A 27,437-nucleotide genomic window follows, 5' to 3' on the forward strand; every position below is an offset into this window, starting at 1 on the left:
CTCACAGCAGCAAAACATCAAAATCATCAAGAGAAATAAACATCATGCATTGACCCCTGCATTTTCACTGTACTGCCAAGTGGACCATGACTCAGCGGTAACAGATAGCGAGAGACTGACCTGGGTCAAGCTACTTTATCTTTATATTTCCAAAATGACCTTTTACTCTTAAAAATTTATTATTTTTTTCCAGAGACACTGTGTCGTGTCCACGTACTGTACAGTGCACTACAGATAATGAAGGTGAAGCATTAGTTTCCTTCCTATAGCAACACTGTTATACCTCCATGCACTGTACAGTTGTAACTGTACCTTGTTATCAGCTGCTGAATCTATTGTCTGTGACATCAGGTATGTGAGAGAAAAGCATGACTTTGCTTGCCAAGAAGGAACAAAGTCGGCATCATGTTGCTCTCACTGACACCTGGTGCGATCCCATTTTGGCCCGTCACTGTGTTTATGACAGTAATCCTTTATAACATTCATAATGATAGAGGAAAATGAAAACACCAAATCAGTGATGAGCTATACTACTATGTCTTCATTCATAAATTTGACTTTTATAAGCCAGAGTGCTTCACATTGCAGGATGAACCCAATCCTTGCAGTTATTTTCTACCAATAGTCTGGCTTGAGTTTTAAGGATTGCAAAAAAAATCCATATATGGGAATTGTCTGCATGACTTGAATAAAAAAAAAGTTCTATCTTTATAGTTTGATGACCATCTCAGTGGATGCAATGTTCACCTGTCTTAACAAAGTGACAATATTTGATTGGAGCTTGTGCTATTTACAACAAACTGAGATGGTTTTTCAGTGGTAAATCCTCCATTCTGGGATCAAATACCTGAGGTTATGACATTTTGTAAACATTATCTAATCTCACACTGCTGCTGTAAAGATTCCTTGTCACTCCACAGAGATAAAATCAGCTACTGAGTCACTTTTATGACCCCGCTCTGGGTCATATCTGGTCTGATTTACCTATAGTTGCAGGCCAACATCAAACAGATGACTTTTTCTCCACATTCCAGCAGCGGCTGTGTCTCTTCAGTCAAACTTAAACACGGTAACTTCAGATTGTTTTTTTTTTTTTCTATTCTGCTCTGGGAAGGGGCAGATAGACGCTGGCAGATGAGACAGGAGAGCCAGCGGTACAGTGAAGGAGAAAGATAAGATGAACAGATACAGGCTGGATGATATCTGCTACAACAAAAAAACAAGTTCAGCATCAGCATTTTAAAAAAGTGTACAAGACTCGTATCTGACCTGCAGTCTAACACCATGATGTAATATGTGCACATGTGTGATCCACTACTTAAATGAGCAATTTACAGCATACTTTAAAAGCAGTAAAGTAAAGCAGCTTTTATTGGGTGCTTTTTTTTTCTTTTTTTTTTCCGTAAACCTTGCTGCCTGCTCACACTGAGTATAATGAGTGTAGAAACAGTCTTGCATCACCACGTCTCATATTGGTGGTCTGAGGAGGGAGTTCCCCCTGAGGAAAAGGGATATATCCTGATTCTGCTGCCCTCTTTGTCGTTCTCCTCCATCTGGTTTCCATCAGGAGCTGCCTGCTGGGGCTGGGCTTTGTGAAGGGTTTCCTACAGTATAAGGACACCACCTTTTTCTTTCTTCTTTTTTTTTTTTTTCCAGTGCCATTTTTCACAGACATGTTTCAACCTACCATTCAAAACAGTAAAATAGAAGAAATTAGGACAAATATGATGGATAAAAATTACATATGGTAAATTTTTAGGCTTCACAGAGTTCATTGCAGTCCAGCAGCACTCATTAGCCAAAACGCACCCACCTTATCTCGAGTCTGGGCTGCAGGATCAGACTCTTCTGCCCACAGAGCAGGGAATGCTCTGTAATGTGGCTAAAGCACTGCACTTGACTGTGCTTCAAACATGAGCGAACCCAGCATCAGTTCATGACCTTGTAACCAGCAGATAGACATTAAAATTCAAGGTTCACTATCTTTGCATTTTGGCAATCCTTCTCGCTACATTTTCAATGAGTTGAAAGGGTTGGTTATGATAATGACTCCCGACCGGTACAGGAACAGAGAAAGGTGCACAACTGTGAGAGTATGTATAGTATATGTCGATATATGACCTCTAAATCCACATTGGATAAAAGTGACTTAATTTTTCATGTTTCTCAGTTGCAGTGTTCTACATAAGTCAAAAGTCAAGCCAGTACTGAAGGTTGCTCTACTTCTGCAAACCACCGAGGAATAAGAGCATGCCAATAGTGAATGTTTAGAAACCAGAGACCGTCTTGTTCACTTTTCCCAAGCAGTGAAAACACATCCGAGTAGAGGAGACCAAGTTCTCCTGACACTAAAATAAACATTTCTTAGAAAAAGCTTGAAATGTTAGAGCAGCTTTTTTTAGCGCTGACATCGTTAATACAGACTTACTCTGCAGTCTTTTATTGATAATAATTCACAAAATGTATAAAAATCTACAGACCAAATGCAGTTTACATTAAACAGTGAAGCTGAAGATGTTGAATAATGAGCTCACAGACCAAGTTGCTGCAGGATCTTTCTGTCCAAAGCAGACAAAGTCATCCTGACACTGAAATAAACATTTATTATAAAAAGACTAATTAACATGTATCTCTAACTTACAGGAGTCGCATGCCTGTAACATCAATTTCCATCAATCTATCCAAGCAGCTCTGTTGTTTCTGCTGTCTCTCTCCTCTTTTTCAGTTTTTTTCTTTACTGCAAAATTACCATTCACACCCAAAAAGACAGAACATGTTGTGTTATTTCTGACACATGCAAATGACCTGATTATTTTACTTTAATTCAAAAACAAGGACTAATGTAAAAAGGCGTCTTGCTCCCAGATTAATCATCAGTGTGTCTCTAAACTGGAGCTTAGACTTCCAAAGTCAACATTAGTGATGAATACACAGGATTTGTGACACAGCCTACACCACGCAAAACCTCGGAAAAAGGCTAATGAGGTGACTGCTTCACTGCACTGTAATTACATCCACATGATTGGGCCTGTGGATTACGCTGCTTGGCTAAAGCTTCGCTGTTTCCCAAACTTCTGCTGGAGATACTTCACTGACCTTTCAAAACCCACGCCGCTGACAGTACACAAACTCTTAATTTTTCATCAAACATCTCACATACTGTACCCGCTTACACCAACGCTCTGATGTGTTTGACTTAATGTTGCTATATAGGATGCTGGTGGGTGAAGATACTCTGTGTAATGGCTCTTTATTAATATGATTAGTGCTTAGTCTGTTTGATGTCTGGTATGTTGAGGTTTAATGTGGCCAGAGCCAAAGATTTTCCCCAACATTTGTTGTGCTAATGAAGCATATGATGATTTTTTTTCCTTTTCTTTTCTTCTTTTCTTTCCAAATTCAGGCCGGGAGCCACACCTGGTCTCACATGATCTCAACTGATCATGTTGTTATATTATCACGTGACGTCTATATTACAGTCACTTTACCTGTCCTACAGATTCCCATCACTTCAAAGAGCAGGAGCTCCACGTGCTCAATCAGTTGGTAGGAGTGACCTCTAGTGGAAAATCTAGATAACTACAAGTAACTGCTTCTCAGTTGTCTCCTGTGTGTATAGCCTACTGTATATGACAATAATATTATGCATTGACCGGATATAACATTAAAACAAGTGACTTATCTAATCTGGTAATCAAACTAAGACAAAAAAAAGGCTTTTTCTACAGAAACAAATCATCCTTTCCTTTTCACTGCAGGAAGAAACTTATTGAAGCAACTATTGTGTCAGTTTTAGACTATGGAGACATCTCATACAGGCATGCATCAGCTACAACTTTACATCCACTTGACACCGTTCATCATTCAGCCCTGAGGTTTATTACTGGCGACAGCTACAACACTCATCACTGTGACCTGTATTCCAAAGTTGGATGGCCCTCACTAGCTACCAGGCGTGATCAACACTGGATTTTATTTATTTTTAAAGCTCTTACTGGTCTCTTACCATCTTCGCACTAATATCTTTCAATGCAGGTCTCTATTGTTCCCTCTGTTACTGTAACACCAAACTTGGAAAGACCAGCTTCTCTTACTGTACCTACAACCTGGAACACTCTGCAAAATCATTTGAAACTTACCTCACTTTTATCAATAGGACAATTTAAAACCATAACTACATCTTATTTTACCTCTAACTGCTCCTGTTTCAATTTATCCTAGTCACCTTTAAATTCTGGTATTCTGTTATGTATTTGTATGTTTCAAATGTCTTGTCTTCTGTCCTTATATGTTTTGTGTTTCATCTCGGCTATATTGTAAATGAGGTTACTCCTCAATATATCTCCGAGTTTAAATAAAGGTTATGAAATGAAATGACTGGTTTTAGTCATGGAAAAATAATTTCCACAAATTCCTGATGATTCAGAATGAACTGACCACAGATTTACACCAATCATTGGTTTCACATTATTCTTTATTGAATACATCATATTCGTCAAAACTTTTGAAAATACTGACGACAAAATTCACAGAAATGTTTTGGCATTAAATGACAGATTGAAAGTAGTATGTTTAAATCTAAGTTAAGTAAGTGGATCTCTAAGGAACCTTTGGGAACCCTTGTGAAATGTAATAAATTAAATGCAATCTCCTGAACTACCTAAAAAAAAGCCAGTGACAACAGCACAGCTCTTTAACACTGACATTACAACAGTTTTACTCTCCACTGTACTCTTATTAATGGACAAAACATACAAAATGTCCTAAGGGTAAATACAGTTTAACAAGCTGCTGTGATCTTTGTTGAAATACTCGTATGTTAGTGTGACAACAAGTCATGTTGTGACTTCACAGACCAGCCGAGCCAACTGTCACTGACCAGAAACACAACTTGTGCATCGTGGAACTTGTGCAAATATGGAGTTGTAAAATAAATAAAAATAATCTAAGGAAAAGAGACGAAGAATTTTCCAGAATTCTGTGTCTAACAAATTTCATCTCCTACATGTGCCCAGCACTGGTAAAAAATAAACTTTTTTTTATAATGTTGGTCCTTCCCTCCATGCGTCCACCTCCTCCATGGACTGCACCTTCCCTTCTCTCATCTTAACAACTATTTTACTTTGATGTCATTCACCATATAGCCAGCTATACTTGCACATTTTTCTAAACCAAACTGCTGAGAGACGCAGATCATCTCATCAGCAGTTGAAGATGGAGTTGGTCCTCAGGATGCGCATGACCTTCCTTGAGTTGTAACTGTACTCGTACTGCACGTGCTCATGGAAGAAGTACAAGTATCCTGAAAGAGAGCAGAGAGTGTGGTCAGTGTTGGATCAATCGCCTCCTTTTGAACATTCAAGAAAATGTAGTATCGAAAGCTTCATGTTACCGTAGTGATAAACAGCAGCGTCGACCTCGTCATCCATTCCAGGGAAATCATCCTCGATGACTCGTGGGTAACCGCTGTCCATTGTTCTTGTTGCTTCATCGTAGCTGTGAGCGACAAATAACAACAAAAGAGGATCAGTGAAATATGTAATTATTACATTTGTCGACAGAGACCGACTCAAGAACTTCAATATACCTGACAAGTTTAGAGTAACATGCATCTTTACATACCTCCAATACTCCTCATCGCTGAAGAGTAGAGTTTTGCCTGTGTCTTTGATGTAAACAGCTGCATCCACCTTCCTCACCGTCTTGGGGAGGCCGAGTTTGTGTATGTACTTTGGGTAACCATTCACAAGGCTGTAACCATTCAAAGCCCACATTCGGATTCCTGAAGAGAGAAAAACAAATTAAAGTAAAACAAAATAACACAAAAAATATGTGAGGAGATGAAAACAGCATTAATAATAATAACAACCCACCACTGAATATGATGACTAGATCCTTCTCTGGGTTCTCGTAAGCTGCGTCCACTTTGTTGGGGAGGGACGGCCATGTGGACTTGATCAGTGTCTGCTCAGGCTCGGCCATCTGAGGATGGATACGCCAGTAGAACCTGCAACAAAGTGCACCATGTAAATAAAATACAGTATAGCACGATTCACACACAGATCTCCATGCAGTACATATCAATACAAGGTGAATTTACGGAGCTTTTTCTGGGTAGAAATCAAGAGACTCAAGAGATTTTCCATACACTCTGTGATGATAACGATTTAAATGAACCATAGCAGGTCTGACCGTACCTGTCTTTGAAGATGATGGTCTCCCCTCTGAGCTCTGTGGCAGCATCAAAAGTCAACATGGGGTCGCATTTGTTTGGTGCATCAGGCCTTGGCTTTACTTTCCTGTGGTCGGGGTTTGGACCTGTGATTGAACAGTCGGCATTCACATTAATACTTCCATGTGAGAAAAGAGGAAAATCTCTTGTCTAAGAATGATTTAACCCATTCATTTCAGTTATATCAGTTTCCATTTAATCCAAAATCAAAATATAAAGTCATATTTATATTACCGTAGAGAGCTTGGATGCCTTCAATGTCATCCTCAGACAGTGGGTAGCCTGTGGTGTATGCGTAGACAGGGTACATCAGGGCTCCTGCGTCTGCGGAGTGGGACATACCGAGGGCGTGGCCCAACTCATGGGCTGCCACTATAAACAGGTTGTAAGCTACGGAGAGAATAAACTCAGTCAGAATAGGTGGTATTATACAATTATACGAGAATATGGTGAGCAACTTGTGCGTTATATGTACCAGATGAATCTTTGGTCCAGTGCTCATCCTCATCAAAGTGAGTGTCTCCTCCGATGCCTTGGCCCGGTGGGTAGGCGTGAGCCAGCAGTCCGTTAGGCCCATCGAAAGGGTTGTAGTCCCCATGCTCTGCAGGGTTCACACAGCAAAGAGTTCTTATTAATTATACCTGGCAGAGTATGCTCAATTCAGAGTCGATATGGTTTTAGCCAATGTCACACAGAATTAATGCAACAGCTTTTTTTTGTACCTTTTGATCCAAAGCTGATCATAATGTCAGCGATTCCCTCGCGCAGCCTCTTAAAGGTCAGAGGGGTGACATCGGCCCAAACGTTCAGCGCATTGCGAATGGCCCTGTCTACATCAGACTTCTTCAGATCTGGTGTATAATTCAAAATCCTGAAACATCAGGGATATATGAGAGTGCAGGGTAAGTGAGGGAATAATGAAAAGTTCAACTCCTTTTCATATTCTCATTTAAACACGTACCTGAATGTGACATTGTTATTTTGCCATTTGAGGTGTCGGGGGAAGTGGTTGTACTCCCCGATGTCAGGGACGCCACATCTGGCCTGCTTCATTAGCTCCATAGTGTTGTCATCCAGATTCCCTGTCACCTTCACAGGCAGAGGAAGTGGAAAGAAACTATATAAAACTGTCCGTAACAGCATTTGTTAGCAGATCCAGTCTGGTCCTCTCCACATTAATAGCTTTGGAAATAACTGGTGGTATTGTGTGTAATATGATAAACCTTTAGGTTAAATAGAAACGCTTTAATAACACACACATACACACAAAATAAAGATACAGCTTTAGACTAAACTGAAGTGCAAAAAGGAAGAGTCACAAAACCAAAGAAACCATGACATGGATCAATATGAGCTACAGAGGAAAGACCTAAAGCTAAGCATTAATCAAATGTTCTTCCATATCTCACCTTGAGTTTGAAGAATCTCTGCATGTCCTTGACCTTGGACTGAAAGGTACTTGATGGCCCGTCTCTACCTTGGAGACCAGCTGGAAGACCATAGAAACGACGGAGGTATTTCTATTTGGGGGAAGACATGAAGTTGCTGTCACATATAAGGAGCATCAAATAAAAGATTTTTGTGTATCATAATGAAAAAAAAAGTCAAAAGTAGGAGCCACTTCACTGGTCTGTGAGCTCAGATATCTTACCTCTGCTACCATCCAGTTGTCTCTGTCCCTGGTTGACAGAGGCAGAGCAGAGGAGTGAGCGACCAGCGCCAGCAGCGGCAGCAGCAGAGCTATCATTGTTGTTGTCTCTGTGTTGTCCAAACCAGTCATTGGTGTCAAGAAGCCCTGGAGGGTATTTATAGTGTTTTGGGTCCACTTTTTTTTTTCCCTCAAAGGGGTCTCTGTGATTCATGTAAAAGCACCTAGCCACTTCCTCCTTTGCCTATTGAGAATGTGCTTATGTGTAAAAGCTACAGTGACTGTGGTTTGAGTGTACTCCTTTGAACCCACTTAAAATGCTTTGATAAAAACATTTCCCAATTTTGTCTGACTGCAGCAGTTTGCCAACAGGTTTACTGAAAATGTTTATGAGGCAAAACATCTGTGAAGTTAAGACTGTGGGCAAGAAAATACTCCGGGGTTCATATGGATGTCACACCATTAGTTATCATTGTCCATCTTATTCAGCCTTAGAAAACAAAGAGTTAAAATAAATAAATGCTCCACTATTGAATAATAGGGAATTTTGGGAATGTATTTTATGTTGCTGCTGGTCTCATGATAGTCAGTCTTGTTATTTTAGGTGAAGACGTTTTCGGATATATGACTAACAAACACGCGTCAAAGTAAAGAAAGGGGCGAAGAAAACATGAAGGTTGGATGTATTGTGTTATGAGATTTACATCTGATTGTACTATAAGACTTTACGGATGAACAGTTAATTGTTTCCTTGCAAACAAATGCACTGTGTGTGGATTTGATTTGGTGATAATTAAAACCATCTCCCTCTGACTTACTGTAAGTGTTTCCCCACTGTTTCCATTTTTTGTCAATGGGATGTGATTCAGACAAACTGGTGTTCTCAGTTATGAGAAACTGTTGCCTGACAAAATGACTTACAACTGATGACAGCACAGATTTGATACTGTATGTAGAAGTGCATGGGTCACAAGATACATGGTAATAAAGGTCATGAATGTAATGTTTGAACAGTTGATTTTTCTTTAATCCAGACTGGAATATCTCATTAAATTGATTGCCCTGGTTTTAGCTGCAGATGTTGAACAGAGAATGAATCTTATTCATGTTTGCTATAATTCTCTGACTTTCCATCCAGTGCCAACGGAAATACAGATGTTTTTCACAGCTCTGTTGGTGTCTGTTGGCCCCTGGAGACAGGACAGGTAAAGACACGCTGTCTATTACTGCTCCTACTTTGTGAGACAACATGGTCTATATAATTATTAGCTCGTGTGACATCAGTGGAATTCCTAAACCTCCACATAGTGAAAAGACACTGGTCAATGACCCGGCTCGTCATCGCATTGTTTGCAATGCCACACACTCTACTGTTAAGTTTTATTGTTTGCAGTGCCACACACTCTACTGTTAAGTTTTATTGTTTGCAGTGCCACACACTCTACTGTTAAGTTTTATTGTTTGCAATGCCACACATATACATTGTTTTATACTATGGACTATGCGAATGCTGTCACATAAATAAGGTTTATTATAATCATTGTATTTTCTCAAACAAAAACAGTGTTTTATAGCTTCAGAAAATGCACTTCAACTGAAACTGATGCAGTGGCAACAACTAGGAGGTGGCACACATTCAACAGAATGATTGAGCAGTGTCACGATTCGAGTTATTATCAACATACTTTTGGAAAATGTCTTGTAATAACCATGTTTAGCTAAGTATGAGACCACATGTCACATTTTTCAGTTAAAGGTGGGTACCAAGATGAAGTCTCGTACACTACACAAGGAATATCAGTTGACCAATTGTTGTTGTTATTTATCTTCATGATGGAGTTATAGTTACAGTGGCAGAGATATGGGAGGTATGGGTAAAAACTGAAGTCATTATTACATAGAAACATCACAGATGTTCATCTGCTGCCCATTAGTGATATCATGTGTAATGTGTAACAAACATTGTGTCCAAACCCTCCAGCGTCCTGTGGAGACAAATATTTTGGGAGTAACATCACTGTGTAGACGGTGGTTAACACAGTGCTCCTGACTCACGCCTGGGGGAAGTTGGCAGTTAGGGGGATTTTTGCTGTTATTTTAAAATGGTCACCAACAAACACACACAGACACACACACACACACACACATTCAGACACACATTGATATGTGGAAACAGACACAGCTGATACGTGCTGTGACCCACTTCTTGCAGGCACAGAGTCGCAGGTCTTAAAAATCATGGTGTTGTTATACTGTATAGACTCAAGCCTGTAAAAGCCTGTAAAACCAGACAGTTGTCTCTATGGCAAGTGTTTTAGGACAAATCAGATTCAGCTTTAATCATCCATCTTATCTTGACATCTATCAGTTTCAGCCGTAGGCCCACATCTGGCCAGCTGTTTTGGTTTCAGCAGCAGAAATCTAGTTTTTTCATTAGACAAGCTTGATATTTGTAGATTCTGTGTCCCAGTTAATTTCCCCTTATATTCCAGTAACCTGGCTGTTAGGCACTCTCTATAAGGTTTGAACCTCCACTTAACACCATAGGTTTGGCAGTGAGACTTAATTAGATTAATTGGTTTGATGTTGTGGCTCATGCCAGGTCTGCTAGGTATTCTGGGCCCCCAGAAAAAATATTGAAGTGGGCCCCTGCCCCCTGACTTTTCATTGTCAATTTTTCATAGACTATGTATTCATTTATTAGTTATTCCAAGCAGGGCAATGATGGTGGGGAGTGGCAGTGACAGACAACTTGCCTCCCATTAAAGCAGATATCAGTGGAATGTTTTTGTTAATATAAGTCCTAAATAGTCCTATTTTCCGTCAGCAATCACTTACATGAAGTATTTCAGCCTAAACACGAGTCTCTCCGTCACTCTGCTCTGCTGTAACCCGAGGAGAAAATTTTCCTTGTGGGATACAAGTGTTATCCAATGAGGGGAGAGAACGGCATGAAGGGCTGTGTGTGCAGCCAAGGGATGCGCGTGAATGTGGTGACGTAGCACGAGGACCAATTGATGCCTGACAAGGGCGGGGGCTGCTAACTCATGGTGCGTTCAAGGAAACTCGTACTTTGTGTTTTTCCTTCCTGTGAAGTCATACCAGTTCGATCTGGTACGAGTTCACGGGTCGGAAGTTACGAGTGGCCGTTATAGGGAACTTTCACAGACAACAGGACGGTAAAAACACGAGCTACGGGTTACCTGGAATGCTACCAAGTCGTAGTTGTGACTTGAAGCTGTAACTTACGGTTTCAAAAGCCTGCCTTGAACACAGCATTAGCCGAAACGGCCGTGCCGCTGTTATCTGCTTTAAGATATTAAATCTTAATCCACTATGTCTTGTGTAACTTTTGGTTTTCTTGTTTTTAGTATGTGAAAACGTTGTGTAGCATTGATTCAGTAAGGGACAGTGCATTTTATTTATTTATTTTTATACAGATTGAGCTCATATAATATTATGGAATGATTCAGTATTATTATCATTTATCCATCATGTTAAATTATGTTTTGGGCAATTCCTGTGTTATTACTGTGTTATGTCTGTGTAATAACATTTTTTCTGGGGCCTTATTTATCCATGTCAGTCCCATGGAGATCAAAAGATCTCTTTTCCACGAGAGACCTGGCCAAGAGGCGGGCCACATTGTTACATTAAAAGCAGTAAACAACAGATTAGACTATAAAACTTACAACACAATTGCACATAGACATGGTAAACTTCATTCACTGTAACAAGGGCGTGTGGCTGAGCGTCACGCTATCTCACGCTATCTCACGCTATCTCACGCTATCTCAGTGCTCTCTGAGGGGGAGTGGGGCCGGTACGAGGCCCACGCACGTGGCCAAGCCCAAGGCCAGTGGAGCTTTAAGACATTTAACTTTAAAAAGCAACCAACATTTTATTTTTCTAAGATTGTTTCTCTAGGTAACAGAAAACTCAAAAAGGAACTGTCCCTCTGTTCACACTCTGTTGTTTATTATAGTTTACTTTTATTTCCACTGTGAACACACTGACTCCAGACGAAAACATTTATTTGCAATGAAGTAGCTGCAGCTGCTTCATGGAAAGTTGACAACAGAGAATAGAAAATGAGACACAAGTGAAAAAAAAACAGAGATAAGGGGGAAAAGTAAACATCAGTATCAAGTTGATAAACCTCTCTGTGGTCCCTCACCGGTCCATACTGACCTTTCTCTGACACAACAGGGAGTGAGGTATGACTGTGCTACTTGGTGGTTTGTTGACCTGCTTCTCAAGACAGCTCAGCTTTTTGGTAACATCCAACCCAAAGCCCTTTAGGTTTTGTTATTGTGAAGTCCACTGCTTGGAAGTGGAGCAATGGGCCAGCCCACTGCTTTAGTGACCTGGCATGAATAGTACTCTAAACAGTACTGTAAACATTTGGCATGGGACAGGTCATGGTCATGGGCTTGTGGTCACAGACATGACCTGCTGTGACCACAAAAGCTGATGGAGGATGCACTGGTTCCTTTCACTTGGTTCCCACTCCAGTATTATGTTTGTTCAGCTATGATCTAAATTATATTGTATTGAGGCCAGATCCATAACCCATAATTTTCTTATCATCAATTACAGCATAGTTGTTATGTCTTTGGCCATGTTAGGGTTAATGAACCAGGTGCCTCATGCACTCGAAGCTGTATGGTGATGGTGCGATGCAGATCTCACTCCACACATCTTTCTCTTCAAGTAAACCCATTCATTAAACAGTCTAATGAATTGCCAATTAACTGTTTTTCTGGTAAATATAACAGAGTAGGTTTGGTTTTATCCCACATCAGCTGCAAACCTCAGCATCATGAGTCTGGTCTACCCTCAGACCACAGTTAGACAAACACAGAGTGGGTGGTGGAGGGGCAGTACAACGACAACATGTAGGCCTATTTATTTTTGGAGGAAGTTGAATCTATTTACTTTACATTTCTTTTACACTCAGATGAGTCCGATTTGGGATTAAGCACTGAACTCACACTGAACAAATTCACAGTTAGAGATGTGTTACAACAAACTTCACATTCAGCTTTTTGTGGTCTGCAATCTTTCACCTGAATTAAAAAGTTGTGTTTATGTTTCCTCTGACTACATTAGTTATTAATTAAGTTGTCAGCATATTATCTGGATGTAACCATGCAAGCCTATAGTCTGTGTTAAAGGCTGCAGGTTTTCCCCCTCCTTTCATGAGTTTCCACTGTTGACATCCCTCTCCTCCTCCTCCTGTCTGTATATCAGCCAGCTCATTTAATCATCACATCGGCACGCACCGATACCAGATTGCGTCTTTTTGTGTGATACAAATACTTTAGCGTCTTTGCTTTTTGCACTTGACTCAAGTTCTTAGTTTTCTTGTATTTTGCCTTTCTGGACAAACCTCATAAATCCTGTGCTCTAACAGCAAACCTCTTCCTGCCTCGCCTGTCTACTGTTAAGACAGACTTACTTCTCTGCTCTGCGTCAAAACAAAGTCTTTCTGGTCAAAACAGATGCCATTTTGCTGAAAGGTTTAACATATCAACACTTAGCAACACATTGAAGTAAAAAATAATGCATCTTACTGAGCTCCTGGTGTCATTACTGTATATTACAGGATTACATAATTTGGTAAGGGTGTGGAAGACTGTGTGGGTCTCTTTGGACAAAAGGGTCTGCCAAGTGAGTGTAATGTGATATAATGACAATCGACATGGTCAGTGAGTCACAATATGAATCAGATACAGCCGACAGTGAAGAGAGAAGTCAGATCACATATAGAGGCCAAAAACAAGATGTGAAATGGTACAGTGCACTATTGGATCTGTAATTCTATTGAAAAAGCAATACAACAAAAGTTAAAATAAATAAATAAATAAAATGCTGAGCAACTTCTGAGATTTGAACGAAGATGATTCCTTCAAGTTAAGTTCAGGCACGTTGGAGTGAGGAGTTGCCACATGAGGGCAGCAGAGACTCTTTGAAGTGGAACCTCACAAATGGTTCTGGCCTGTGCAATGGCATATTTACTACACTGTCAGAGGCAAAAAAAAAAATATTAGTTTTCCTTTGAAAAAAGGACAAAGATGATCACAAGAAAATGATTTGTGGTTTTCTTATCTGTTGCTTTTGAATCATTTTGTTTTGGCAGCACCCACTTTTAGCCGTTTGCTTCATCATAATGTGAATGAGCTTTTCCACAGAATGAGTCAAGTCTGACGTGCCCTTTCTGGCTTATTGTGAAAGCTGATAGAGGGACCGCACACTGTCATGTTGTGTGTTGTGTCTGTGAAAAGTGTAGCCTAACCACAACAACCAAAACTGAATTTATTTTCTTTTTAGCTTTTATTTGGACAAATTCAGGCTTTGGTTTGTGTCAGGGGAGAGCAGGGAAGTTCAAAACTTTCTATTACAGGCACTTTGAGATTTTACCAGAGGAAACCAAAGTCAGAAATGTTCAAATTCTATACATGGCACTTTTAAAGTCTTGCAATGTGATCATTTTCGGAGCTTTGTGTGATTCTGTGCAACTGTAAAATTTGATACAACATGTTTTGATGGTGCCCCCTTATGGCACATGCAATTCAATTCAATTGCCATTGGTCAATATACCCACTATTACCTGCCAACAACTGACTTGGCTAGAAAAGAGAACAATAGCAGTCACATCCAGGTCAAATGACTTGGTTATGTAGCCTATAATGTTTTTAGAGCACAAGCACATTAAACACACTTGTCACCTGCCCAGCACAATGCTGTTAAACCACAGCTGCTACACTGCACTTGGGGATGAATTAGTGAGCTTCAGCCCTGAAATACATTTCAATAACACACAATAATAGATTGAAGCGTTTCACATTGGGACTCCAACACTTCTACAGGAGCACCAATTAGATCTATTTTACCGGTTTTCACAGCAGCTTGCTACTACCTGTTAGCGCCGTAATTAATGTGATGACATTGCTCCTTGCAGCTGTGTGTACCCTCAATCTGATATAATAATAAATGCAGATTGATTGACAGTAGCAGAGGAATCAATCTGCATTTATTATCAGATTTGTATGTACTCATTTTGGCTGTAAATATGGTACTAAGATATGGAGACACACACTAGTACTGTCAAATGACTACTCTCTGAATATAGTGACTGTCAGGATTTACATGGGAACTGGACCCAGACACCAACACAAAAACCAGTATGGTGAACCAAAAATAACTTATTAAAGCAGAAGTAAGCGATCCGGTTGTTTTGGCTAACTTCTTGTCAGCCGATGGAGTTAGCAGTCCCCACCCTCGTCATGGATCTATTGGTCCTCGTCCCTACGTCACCACATTCACGCGCATCCCTTGGCTGCACACACAGCCCTTCATGCCGTTCTCTCTCCTCAATGGATAAAGGTTGAAGGATACAAGGAAGTATACAAGAAGTTTTCTCCTCGGCTTACAGCAGAGCAGAGTGACTGACAGACCCGTGTTTCGGACCAAACACTCTTTGTAAGTGATTGCCGTCGGAAGATATAACTATTTAAGACTTATATTAACACAAACATTCCGGTTACTTCTGCTTTAAACTCAATGGGAAAGTAACACACACAGCATCAACAGGGGACTAGCGCAGATGAACCAACAAAGGACAAAACAGTGAGGTTGAATACATGAGGGAGAAACAAGACACAGGCGGGGTAATCAACACAGCTAGGTGAGACACATAAGGTAATCACAAGAGGGAGACCACAGGAAGACAAGACACAGGGATTGTCATAATAAGACAGGACAAAAAGGAAACCAGAGATAAACCATCAAATATTTGATAATGAAATATGAAGAGAAGTGGATGTTTTACTGATTGTGGAAATTTGTCATTGTCATGTAATTTTTTGTACTACAATACTTTGAGAAACACAGATTAAGTTTGTTATCATTGTGGAAAAAAACTATGCTTTTCGACTGAGAGATCTCCTTTTCTCCTCTTCTGCCCTTGCAGTGTGAAAGTGTGGGTGTGGGAAACAGGGATGTTCCTGCCATAAAGCGGCCTTCTCTCCTCATCTTGTAACCTTGCAGCTCCAAACGGCAGTCTCAGCCATCACCTCAGCTTAAAATGACTTCATTACCACGTCTGTAGTCACACCATAAAACCGGAGCAACACAAAATTCTTCGAGACTGCGACGTGCTCTGGGAAAAGTCGGCTCATGTTGCCTCGCAGTGGAATTCTGTTGCTCCCATAAAGCACCACAATGACCAATCAACGGTAATTGTAGCTTGAATTTACCGCGGCACCACCCTTGCCAGTCTAGGCATCCTGGCTGGCGGCCATCTTCTTTTTTGAAGGCCTTAAATCCACCCCTGCAATTTCGGCTCCCCTTCAGTGAACTCTCTCATTGAACGATCTTGCATGTGTTTGCTAAAACTGGACAAGAATGGGCTTTGATGGTGTTATTTTGGGAGAGCTCGCAGAATGCGTGGGACTGAGAAGTGCCACCCAGCTCATTGTGTTGCATCAGTCTGGTTAGACTTAAGTTGAGGTTCTTCTACAGACTGGGTGAAATAATTTATCATGTCAGTGCTTCTTGGGTTTTTAGTCAGATATATCAACATGGCAAACACACTCAAGGTGACAGTGACGAAAACACAGAATTAATCTTTTTCTACACCACATTTATGCTTCATGTTAAAGTGTCACCACTTGTTTTTAATTTGTAAGCCTGCAATTTTCACTCTAAATTCTTAGACACTTCAAATTATCTCTTATTGAAACAATTGATTTCAGACCAACATTTGCATTAAAATAAGATGTTGAAATTGAAACCATACACCTCATGCATTTAAACCATCATTGGAGCAAACATGTCACGTGACAAAAACTGTTCAAATGTCATTTCTGTCTTTCCTTCTTTTTTTGTTGCTGTCCTTGGCTGTCTTTAAACCCCTCCCTAATTCCATAGTACTGTCTGAGGCTTTCCTTGGATTTGCAAGTGGCATGAGTCACAATAACCATTTAAAAGGCTTTCTCATTAACCAGAACTCCCATCTCCATGTGTTTAAACTAGGCCCACTGCAATTCATGTTGTGTTAAGTCTGTGAAATGCATGTCATGCTGCTATCTGTCTGCGTCTTGGTCTTGCTATTGCCCCGTCCATGTTTTACGGCGCCCACATTTATTCCGGAGGGAACGAGCTCTCCTTCCGCAGAACCACAGGTTGACTTGAAGCTGGCCACAGTAAGTGCATAATTGCATGAGCTACATTACCAATGTTTGAGATTGCACTGCATGTGATTGAATCTCTTGTATGATGCCAGAAGATTGCCTGTTTCAAGGTGTATCTAAACATTGCAAGGAGTCATTGAGATATTGTTTTTATTACTTTTGTATTTGTGTGGGTGGGGGGCGGAGGTAAGTGAGTGCACTGCCCTCTGAGTCCTTGAATTTGTTACATTGCATGGTTTTGCAGATTCTTTTAGCATCCTCTCTTCCCTCATCTTTAATCTCCATCATAAAATTCTTCTATTTTTTTTTTTTTTGGAAGGAACTGTTGGAGAAGACAATCTGTGTGGAATTGCTTCATTCATAAAATGCATTATTGTTGAGAATAGATTTTATTTTTGGTCTAATTGGAGAAGCTGATGCTGTAAATCTGATCATACGAGATAAGTTGTGTTACACAGTGTTACTGTGCAATTTGATAGAGGTTTTATGTGAAATCTTCTATAATGCATGTGTGGTACAGTGGAAATAATAGAAAATGATATCTGATTTATGGATCTTAAATCTACTGACAGGATTACCTTCAGCAGTACTACAGCCTGCAAATAGAGCCGCTGGGTCGCATGAAGCGGAGTGGGCTCGCCTTCACCTCCAAAGTGAAAGACATGCAGATTTTCTTTGGGCTCAATGTAACAGGTGAGCTGGACTCAGACACTTTGGAGGTGATGGGGACTCCTCGATGTGGCGTCCCAGATGTGGAGGAGTACAGCCACATCCAGGGGACACGGTGGAACAAGAATGTCATCACGTACAGGTGTGTATGCAACCTTTAATGATGGAAATGTTGCCTGTAAAGTTCAGTAGAAACAACCATATGTATCTTATATAAGAGCGACACCCATGTGTGACCCAGACTGAACTTGCAGAAAACGACTGGTTGTCCCTGAACGCTGCCAAATACATGAGAAACAATTTGAGCCAGCAGGCAATAAAGCCTTTGGCAGAAAAGGGGAACAGCAACTGTCACAATTCATTATAGTTAACAGATTTTGGGTTTTGGGACTCCTGCCTCTGAAAGTTATTATGGGTTTTTTAAAGTGCCAGTTTCACCATCCATGCTTGAATTTATGCAACAATAACTCAAACATCTATTTCTGATTTAGCCATGTCTGCTGGATGTACATGCATAACAAAGATATAATTAAAGAGAAAATAAGAGGAGTTCATTTCCAAATTACTGCATAACCATATGCTAATTTTTATTTTATTTTATCTATATTCATAAAAATCATGCAGAGTTTTGATCTTCATACTAATCAACAACAAAATCACACTTGCTTTGCAGCATTGGCAGGTACACAAGGGATTTGCCTCGCAGCACTGTGGACTCTCTGGTTGAGTCAGCTTTCAGTGTTTGGGCCAGAGCCAGCAGTCTGACGTTTGTACGGTCACACACCCGCAATGCTGACATCATGGTGGAGTTTGTGACCAATGGTGAGTGTGTGAGTCCATTTATATAAAGCACAAAGTTGTGTCTCATGAAGGACAGTCTTTTGCCTAACGAAGGACAGTGGCTGGAGAGGCTTGAAAGGTCAATGAGCAGTTTGACTGCCACTCACGTAAAGAGTGATATACTAGCTCTGTGTTATGTAAATATCACAGCACGGTGGTTATGCACGTGGAGAGCCTCAGCAGCTCACCATGGCAGCATCATCGAGCACTGGCTGCTGAATGCAAGAGACTCCTTTAGATGAGGTGAATGGAAGCCTGTAATTTTCTGGTGGCATGACAGAAAATGGTTTTCTCTGTGGTTTTCTATTTCATGTTTGGCCTGGATTATATCATGAAGAACATGGTGACTTGTATCCTTTTGACGGACCAAGAGGCACGTTGGCTCATGCTTTCGGGCCAGGGCTGGGCGTCGGAGGTGACACGCACTTTGACGACGACGAGCACTGGACAGCAGGAGAGACGGGTGCTGAACTGAATCCCACATGGCACTTCACGTTCAGACTGAAGCAACTGCAGAGATGTTTATCTGAGTGTGCTTTTCTTTCTGCTATTCCAGGTTTCAATCTGTTTGTGGTGGCTGCACATGAATTTGGCCACGCTCTGGGCCTCAAGCACTCCAGAAACCCAGCCTCACTGATGTATCCCACCTACAGATCCTCCCGTCCAGCCAACCTGTTATCAATAGAAGATATAGCAAATATCAATGCGCTTTACAGTTAAGAGTTTTGATTATCTATCTAAGGCTATGCAGCAATTACAGTTATATTTTACGCCTTTTTGCTCCCCCTAAGTGTAACCTTTCACACAAATGTGTTCTGATGCATGTTAGGTCCAGCCAGAGGTCGTCCAAATCACCTTCCAAGATACAGCTGGGGCTTCCAGAGTAGGGTATCCCTGTTACCTCGACTCATGCAAGGCAGATGTGCTGCAGACCTGACCTTTGACGCAGTGTCCACTGTCGGGGACGCAACGTTCTTCTTCAGAGAAAGGTTTGTTGACGACTTGGTTGTATTCTTATCTGCAATTCCAGGCCTGAATTTATATATACAGTATATATATTAAAAAAATGTCAATTTGGGCACTCATAAGAGTCTCTTCTCACATCATCATACAATAATTTTTGATATAACTTCCATTTTTTCCCCCCACAAGGTATCTCTGGATTAAACATAATGAGCAATATGACATCAAAGAAGGTCCCATCTCCAACTTCATGCCCAAGATTGAAACCCGTATCGATGCAGCCTTCTGGGTGCCTCGCAGATCTACTGCTTACCTCATCCATGGTAACTGTCCTTAATGCTTTATCTACCGTATCTGATGCCAATTTTCATACATAGCCAAAGCATTAGCCTAATTGTTCGTCTGTATCTTTTGACAGAATCCATGTTCTGGACGGTGAAAGGCTCTGTTGTGAAGGGAAAGCCCAGAGCACTCACCCACTTTGGATTTCCAGTCTGGGTGCAGGACGTCGATGCAGCTGTGCACATAGTGAAAACAGGGCGCACACTGTTCTTTATGCATGATATTTACTGGAGGTGAGGCAACAGATCAACAGCATAAACCCAGTAACAATCACTTTAAAATATTCCCTTTTCACCTTTCTCTATGTGCATGTTTACACATCTGATCATTATGCTTTTGATCATTTGATTCAAGTATGAAATGAAAGGAAATTGATGTACGAAGTTATAATAGTTTGCACATTTATAGTATCCAGCTTTGTCATTCATGAGCATAGGGAATTGGAGTTAAAACATCATGCATTAGCAAGAGCCATAATAAATGTATGTGTGTGAGCACTCCAGATTGAATTAAATCAAATTATGCTCTTCTAATTATAGCCTAAATGAAGTCCTGTTGCAAAATTGTGTCACATTAAATAAAAGTGTAATAGTATAATCACAAAGTGCTGGTAGCTGGGGACCCAGTGGACCCAGACGTGACTGTAACATTTTGTCTCTCAGCTGGACCTCACACACACTGAGCAAAAGGCTTGATGTGGGTTCTGAGGTTTGATGGTGTGATTATAAAGTTGCAGCTGTACACAAATGTTTTGTCTTAGCTCAGTAGGACAAACACATGATCCTTAGTCATGACTTGTTTATTTTCAGCTACAATGAAAACCGAAGAGTTATGGATTTTGGTTACCCAAAGTACATCAGCGAGGGCTTTCCAGGAGTCAACACAACAATAAACGCAGCTTTTCATAAAGAGGGTGAGAAAATATTATTGGCAACTGTTGTGTTTGATTGGTTGTTTGATGAAGGCTATGTACTGTATGGTTTTTTTTTACAACATAGAAGTCAATGCAAACATTTCAGAATACTAACAAGTGTAAACTACGGTGGCCCTGAGAGCTCAACTCACTGCAGCTGAAGAAAACACATGCAAACAGGTGAAACACACAACTGATGAGGATGTTTTCCGTATTTTCTTGTGATTTCTGAAGTTGCAGTGCATTGAGCTCTCAGGGCAGCTGTAGTAAACATACTTGGTGATGTTCAGTTTGAAATGTGCAGTAGCCATGTTTAAATTTAGCAGGTGCATATTTCTGTCTCTAGCTTGAAGGGCTTTTGCGAATTGCATTGTTATTAGTAGCACAGGAATGCTAATGTACATGCAACGTGAGCTCAGTGTAGTTAAGGTTTTACAGCAGTCGGTTCCCCTCTATCATTTAAACGGTATAATTTACCAATTAAAGTCCCTCATATGACATACTGTAATTTTAACTGCAAGCAACAGTGGATATTTGAGTTTAGAAAGATGCTCATCATCATTACAATTGTCAACAAAAACAGAGAAAAAACACATTCCCGGCTGCACAGCATGAAAAAAAGATGAAATATGTGACTCATTGTTTGCTTCCTGAAGGTCTGATTTTTCTTCATAGGTCTGATCTACTTCTTTGTCGGACCACAAGTCTACAAGTTCGACCTCTCACAAAAACTTGTTGTCGGAGTTGAGAAGGCAAATTCCTGGCTTGGATGTTGAAATGCTGTAAATCCCTGAACATGCAAGAAGGAAATTACCTGGAAACCTTGCTTAAATTAAACAGCAAGAAGAAAGGAACACTGTGTTTTTCAGTTTTGAATGAGGTTTTATTTATCGGTGGTTGTCGAAATAAAGAAACTACGATTTAAAGCTGATGTTTGTCCCTTTGTATGTTAAAATGCTCTCATGGTTTACTTATTAGTCTAATTTAATCTGCATATCAGTGTTAATTTGATGACAGACTGTTAGTGGCCTCACATGTGGATAAAGGTTGGGTACAAGCTACAGAATTTGTTGCTTTACAACAAAACAAACATACACGTCGTCATCACAGACAGAAATCCCAGACAAAGTTTGTAGACATTTCATTGGGGAGGTTTTAACCACAAAACCTCCAGAAAATTGGGGCAGGTAGACCCGGCTGTAACTACCAGGATTATGTGTGTTTGGGCTGTGTGATTACCCAACAGCCCAGAGAATACTCCCATATAAAAAATATGAAGTCTGGTGAAAATGTGCATTTAAAACATGGAGTTGCCCCGGTTGTGGATGCCTGTTTTGGTCACTCTGATGTTTGTGGAAATCTTGTGGACTCTACCCATTGACTGGGATCAGCTACTGAGGCCTGAGGATGTAGAGCTGGCTGAGGTCTGTGTTGTGGGAACTTTTTTGTGAATGTGACTTCTGGTTTAAAGAGGAAGAACTACTGCAATACTTGAAGGTGATTATCACCAAGAGATACACGTACATGGTCATAATTAACATTTATTTATCAATGAATTCAACACATTGTTTTACACCAGTATCATGCATGGTTTCACTTAGACACAGATCAACAACAAAAAAAGTACATTTGATGACACCTGCTCTCTGTGTTGACCTATGTAAGGATCTAACAATATGCATTTAACAGATTTACTTCCACTTAAGTTTACCTGATTGGAATCTCTCATGACGTTAAATGGACATGAAAATAAAAATAATTAAAAATTAAAAAATGTTTTCTAATTTTGTAAAATAGAAGTCATAAACAGTCTATGTATCAGAAAACAATCTGCAGACAGTATAGCTTCTCATTTTAGACACACCATACAGTTAAATTTTACGAACTAACACTTCTCTCACACCAGAGCTACCATGGGAGGTTTTACACTGCAAAAACTCAAAATCTTTCCAAGAATATTTGTCTTATTTCTTGTCAAAATGTCTCATTTCTAGTCAAAACTAAACTTATCACCTAAGAATGAACTTGTTTTTAGATAGTTTTCATTTGTTTCAAACGTATTTTCACTTGAAATAAGTAGAAAAATCTGCCAGAGAAAGCAAGATTTTTGTGCTTGTAATAAGAAAGAAAAACTTGCTCCACTATCAGATTTTTCTACTTATTTCAAGTGAAAATATGCTTGAAAGAAGTAAAAAGTGTCTAAAAACAAGCTACTTTTTAATGTGATGAGTCTTATTTTACCTATACTTGTTTTGACTAGAAATGACTGACTATAAGACAAATATTCTTGGTAAGATTTTGAGTTTTTGCAGTGTATAACCTGGATCCCATAAACAGAGACAGAGCACCATCCAGACAGGTCAGGTCAGTTTCAGATCATAGAAATGCAAAACTTATTTGGTCTGACAGAGAAGGAACATCTGGACCCTCCCTCCCTGGATGTGATGAGGGAGCCGAGGTGTGGTGTTCCAGATGTGAAAAAGTTGGAGGAACCACAATATTACGTCTATGTTTTGTGTTGACTAACCCATATTCATTTTCCACCAATTAATCTTGATTAATGAAGATAAAAAACACAGCAAGCAGACTGTCCTGGTGCAAGTAGTGGTAAAAAGTAAAAGGCAGTCCAAAACTGATGGTGTGAGGTGTTGTTAAAAATCCTTTATTTTAATCCTTTATTTTAACTGTTAACAGTCTGCTTGCTGTGTTCATCATCAGTTTTTTCATCCTGTGTCCTTGAAGAGCACCTGAGCGGTTCATCCACCTTCACCCAGGGCAGCACTCACATTTCTTCTATTGTTCAATTAATCTTGATTAATATTGATTATTTTTTGTCGGTCCATCCATCATGGGCATACAGGACTATACCAAACACACTCCTGACATGAAGAGAGAGGATGTGGAAAAGTCCTTTCGTTCAGCCCTGAAGATGTGGAGTGCAGCAGCACCACTGAGGTTCATCAAAGTCAACCATGGCAAAGCTGATATAGTCATCTCCTTCGCCCGCAGAAGTAAATCTGCAAACCACTTATGAGGAGTTATTATGCTGCTTAAAATACACTCAACACTAATTATGGTTAATCATGCCAAAAAATGAAAGAGAAGCTACAATATTTTTTTTGAAACAGTGTAAATCAGATTTTCACATTTTCCCCATAAACCCTGATTTATTCACTCGTTCTGTTGAAGCTCATGGAGATTTCTTTCCGTTTGATGGACCCCGGGGTGTGCTGGCTCATGCCTTTCAGCCTGGAGAGGGGATGGGAGGAGACGTTCACTTTGATGAGGATGAAACATGGACTGCGGGGAGGCAAGGTTTGTCAGTCAAAGGGAGTTTGTAATTCTGTGAGAAGTGACATAATTTACACAGAGAATAAAACCCAAGACTCAAAGTCATGAATCTAACGGGCTAAAAACCACAGTGTCGGACTTTATCTCAACCTTTGCAAACAGCCACTTACTTGTCTCATTTGTCAGAATAAAAACCTTGAAGAACATGCAGTGTTGCCCTGTTCTTCTATGTGGTTATTTGCCTCTAGTTATTTGTTTAAAATCAATACACTCAAATAGTGTCAGTGCAATGAATACACTCACTGTGAGTTGCTTGGGATAAAAGTATCTGTTCAATGTCATTGAAATTTGTTAATACAGTGCAATCTTGGTGCAGTATTTGTAAAAAAAAATATATGTATATAAATAAATCCTGAACCACAAAATGGTTTGAGGCTCTTTGTGGCCACGCCCCAAACCAGTGATGTCACACCAGGTGTAACAGATGCCACAGGTGCTGAGAAAGCCCTCTGTGTGAAGGTGTGGCCAAAAGTGAAGCTTTCAAACAGGCAAATAGTGTGGCAACAGTTCTCAGTGTAATTCTGTGCTAATTTACCTCTTGAAATGACTAATTTCACTAATTTGTTGCTCAGGTTTCAGCCTGTTTGCTGCTGCAGCTCATGAGCTCGGCCATTCTCTGGGTTTGTCTCACTCACTCAGGACGCCTCTGCACAGGCATCACAGCAGCACACGGTAATCTCTGTCCAAAGATGATGTGCTCGGAAGCACTCTACGGTGAGGAACAAAACAAAAATGTAAAATTATCGGCAACATTTTCTATGAAGACCACATCTATTGTGCATTATGAGCTGATTCATAGTGAATTTTAATGCTCATCATTATCAATCATAATGCATTATGACTACACTCATAAACACACATAATGCTTTATGATGCACTATATCAACGGTTGTGAAAAACTATAAATCCAGCCTTGTCATGCTGACAGGGCCTAAGTGAAGCGAACTTCACTTTACTTAAAGCATAGGCTACATTGACAACTTATGATCATTCGTGGAGTATTATAGCATGAGTCCAACAGTTGATTGTTGATGTATGTATATAGGGGTATATGTAGTCATAATTTATTATAAGCCCCATCAGTCAGACTGTAGTTTATAACCAGTCAAGAGAACTCATAAGACCATTGGATTTATAAGTCATTAGCTTATTCCTAACTATTGATATAGTGCATCATAAAGCACTATGAGTGTAGTCATAATGCATTACTATTGATTATCACGAACATTATAATTCATTATGAATGCGCTCATAATGCACTATGTGGTCTTCCAAATTGTTATTATTACTCATTCAAAAACTAATATAAAAAAAAACAATTAATTTATAATATCTAATGTGTTTTTAGGTAAGCTGACTAGAAAACTGGAACCCCAACCTGCACCTGAAAAGTGTGACCCCAACTTCTCTTTTGATGCAGCAGCTGTGATTGGAAATTAGATTGTTTTCTTTAAAAACAGGTAAGTCATGATTTAATTGATTGCAAACAGACATTTAACTGCAATAAAATTTACATGTTGTTTTAATCCAGGTGCATGTGGATGAGAACAACAGGGAGTCACCTGAGAGAGGGTCACAGTGGCACATATTTACCCAGCATCAGTTCTCCTGTTGATGCCGCTTATGACATCCCTGCCAAAGGCGTGGCGTACATATTCACTGGTAGAGTAATGGGCAGTCTGCAAAGCATCACTTAGGCCCTGTCAGCATGACAAGGCTGGATTTCCAGTAGGAGAGCACAACGTTGAGCCCAAATTACAGCCTTGTGCAACATAAGTGTTGCACTTCATGCAAGAGGCTCATTGAGTTTGGCAGCGCCTGTGGTATGTTGCTGTTTTTCATTGTGTCCCAAAATGCAGTGACACGGCTGTGTTTTTCCAGGTCGTAAGTACTGGGTGGTTCAACAGCTTAAGATGAAGAGTCACGTCGGCTCCATCTATGAGTTCGGCTTCTCCGCCAGAATCAGGCAGGTCGACGCTGCCGTGCATGTCAGTGAAAATGGCAAAACAGTCTTCTTCACAGGACAGTTTTATTACAGGTAACCTAAAAAAAGAAAAAAAAAGAAACCACACACAGTGACATCTGAAATAAGTGAGTGAATAGCCCAGTATTAACCAACAACCTATGTATGTAACCCTTCCATATGCAGTTTTCCGAATGGGCTGGCAACCATTGATTCTTTTCAGAATCAATGAATCTCTCAATTATTCTCTTTATCTATTCATAATTTATTCGTTTATTCGATAGAAACAATGCATGTTAATTAACCTCAGTACCACATACACAATTTCACATGACAGTACTACAATATATATAATATACAGCAGTGATTCTCAAACTGGTACGCGGGCAATACAGTATATGTATATTGTATATTAAATGCATATATATAGTGAACAAATACATTTTGCTGATTGATTGGAGTATCAAAAATAATGTATTTATCATCTACTATTAACTCTAAATACATTGTCATCATCTACACTTACAGTGCATTTAATTCATTCGTATTGGATAAAACAAACTACAACTATTATGCTCTCGTAAACACCGTCCATATCCAAACAACAAATAAATTCTAGTTTGAAATGGATGAACGGAATAAATGAATGTGAAGAATTCAACCTCAGGTATGATGAGCGTAGGAGACGGATGGACCCGGGCTTCCCCACACTCATCCAGACAGACGGGCCTGGAATCCCAAGGAGGGTCAACGCCGCCTTTAAGTGGCATGGTAACGTAAACAGTGAAACACAGTTTATGGTCATGAACTCTTTTTAACGCGGACCTGAGCAACAGGATACAAACAGAGGACAACTGAAATAGAAGTTGTAATTTCTTGTTTGTTTTTTTTTACTGGGTTTAGGTGGCGGACGGGTGGTGGCTTACCACACTGGACACACTTTTATACTGAAAACACCACTTTTCACCAGTTTTAGAACAATGTGTTAACTGAAGTTGAAATTTTCTATTCACAGCTGAACTTTGTTGGGATAACACAGTTGTTATGAACACACAATTAACATATGTCATGAAAATATTGCCGTTTTTATTTTAACTCTTGTGATGTGGACAGCTAACACCTTCCTCCTCAGTGGGCCACAACTCTACCAATTTGACGTCAGACAAAACCGAGTGGTGAATATTGTAGCAGCAAATTCTTGCCTGGGATGTTAATGGTTTCGCAGTTTAAATTATAATGGAATAATAAAATGAGAAACACTCATGGTTGTTTGACTTACATCATTATTTGGCCAAGCTGTAAGTCTGAATATGTGTAAA

General features: G+C 40.0%; 3 protein-coding genes across 4 annotated transcripts; 2 read left to right on the forward strand and 1 right to left on the reverse strand.

The window, feature by feature from the left end:
• Window positions 1–4,489: 4,489 nt before the first annotated feature.
• On the reverse strand, window positions 4,490–8,084 carry mmp13b (matrix metallopeptidase 13b). The gene is made up of 11 exons (XM_085794432.1): window positions 7,884–8,084; window positions 7,642–7,752; window positions 7,194–7,321; window positions 6,955–7,103; window positions 6,708–6,833; window positions 6,467–6,622; window positions 6,198–6,318; window positions 5,874–6,007; window positions 5,623–5,782; window positions 5,393–5,496; window positions 4,490–5,302 (listed from the first exon to the last, which is right to left on the reverse strand). Exons 1-11 carry the CDS (start codon window positions 8,010–8,012, stop codon window positions 5,202–5,204), a joined length of 1,419 nt encoding a protein of 472 aa, XP_085650558.1. The 5' UTR covers window positions 8,013–8,084; the 3' UTR covers window positions 4,490–5,201.
• An 8,454-nt stretch (window positions 8,085–16,538) lies between these two features.
• mmp20b (matrix metallopeptidase 20b (enamelysin)) lies at window positions 16,539–21,694 on the forward strand. 2 transcript variants are annotated; one of them, XM_085795092.1, is made up of 10 exons: window positions 16,539–17,089; window positions 17,650–17,888; window positions 18,420–18,568; window positions 18,924–19,049; window positions 19,143–19,260; window positions 19,450–19,575; window positions 19,739–19,872; window positions 19,968–20,124; window positions 20,701–20,804; window positions 21,480–21,694. In XM_085795092.1, exons 1-10 carry the CDS (start codon window positions 16,955–16,957, stop codon window positions 21,578–21,580), a joined length of 1,389 nt encoding a protein of 462 aa, XP_085651218.1. In that variant the 5' UTR covers window positions 16,539–16,954; the 3' UTR covers window positions 21,581–21,694. The 2 variants fall into 2 exon arrangements, with proteins under 2 accessions (XP_085651218.1, XP_085651217.1); XM_085795091.1 differs by having other exon boundaries at window positions 16,540–17,089; window positions 19,143–19,301; window positions 19,416–19,575.
• A 292-nt stretch (window positions 21,695–21,986) lies between these two features.
• mmp20a (matrix metallopeptidase 20a (enamelysin)) lies at window positions 21,987–27,332 on the forward strand. Its single transcript, XM_085796662.1, is given in 10 exon segments — window positions 21,987–22,228; window positions 23,144–23,308; window positions 23,665–23,815; window positions 23,994–24,119; window positions 24,728–24,859; window positions 25,504–25,615; window positions 25,687–25,817; window positions 26,037–26,193; window positions 26,786–26,889; window positions 27,232–27,332. Coding segments are annotated over 10 exon segments (1,299 nt in total). The 5' UTR covers window positions 21,987–22,108.
• The last annotated feature ends 105 nt before the right edge of the window (window positions 27,333–27,437 follow it).

This window comes from Trachurus japonicus, chromosome 13, assembly GCF_045865225.1.
Source record: "Trachurus japonicus isolate A0001 chromosome 13, Traja_1.0".
In the NCBI taxonomy this organism is placed as follows: Eukaryota; Metazoa; Chordata; class Actinopteri; order Carangiformes; family Carangidae; genus Trachurus; species Trachurus japonicus.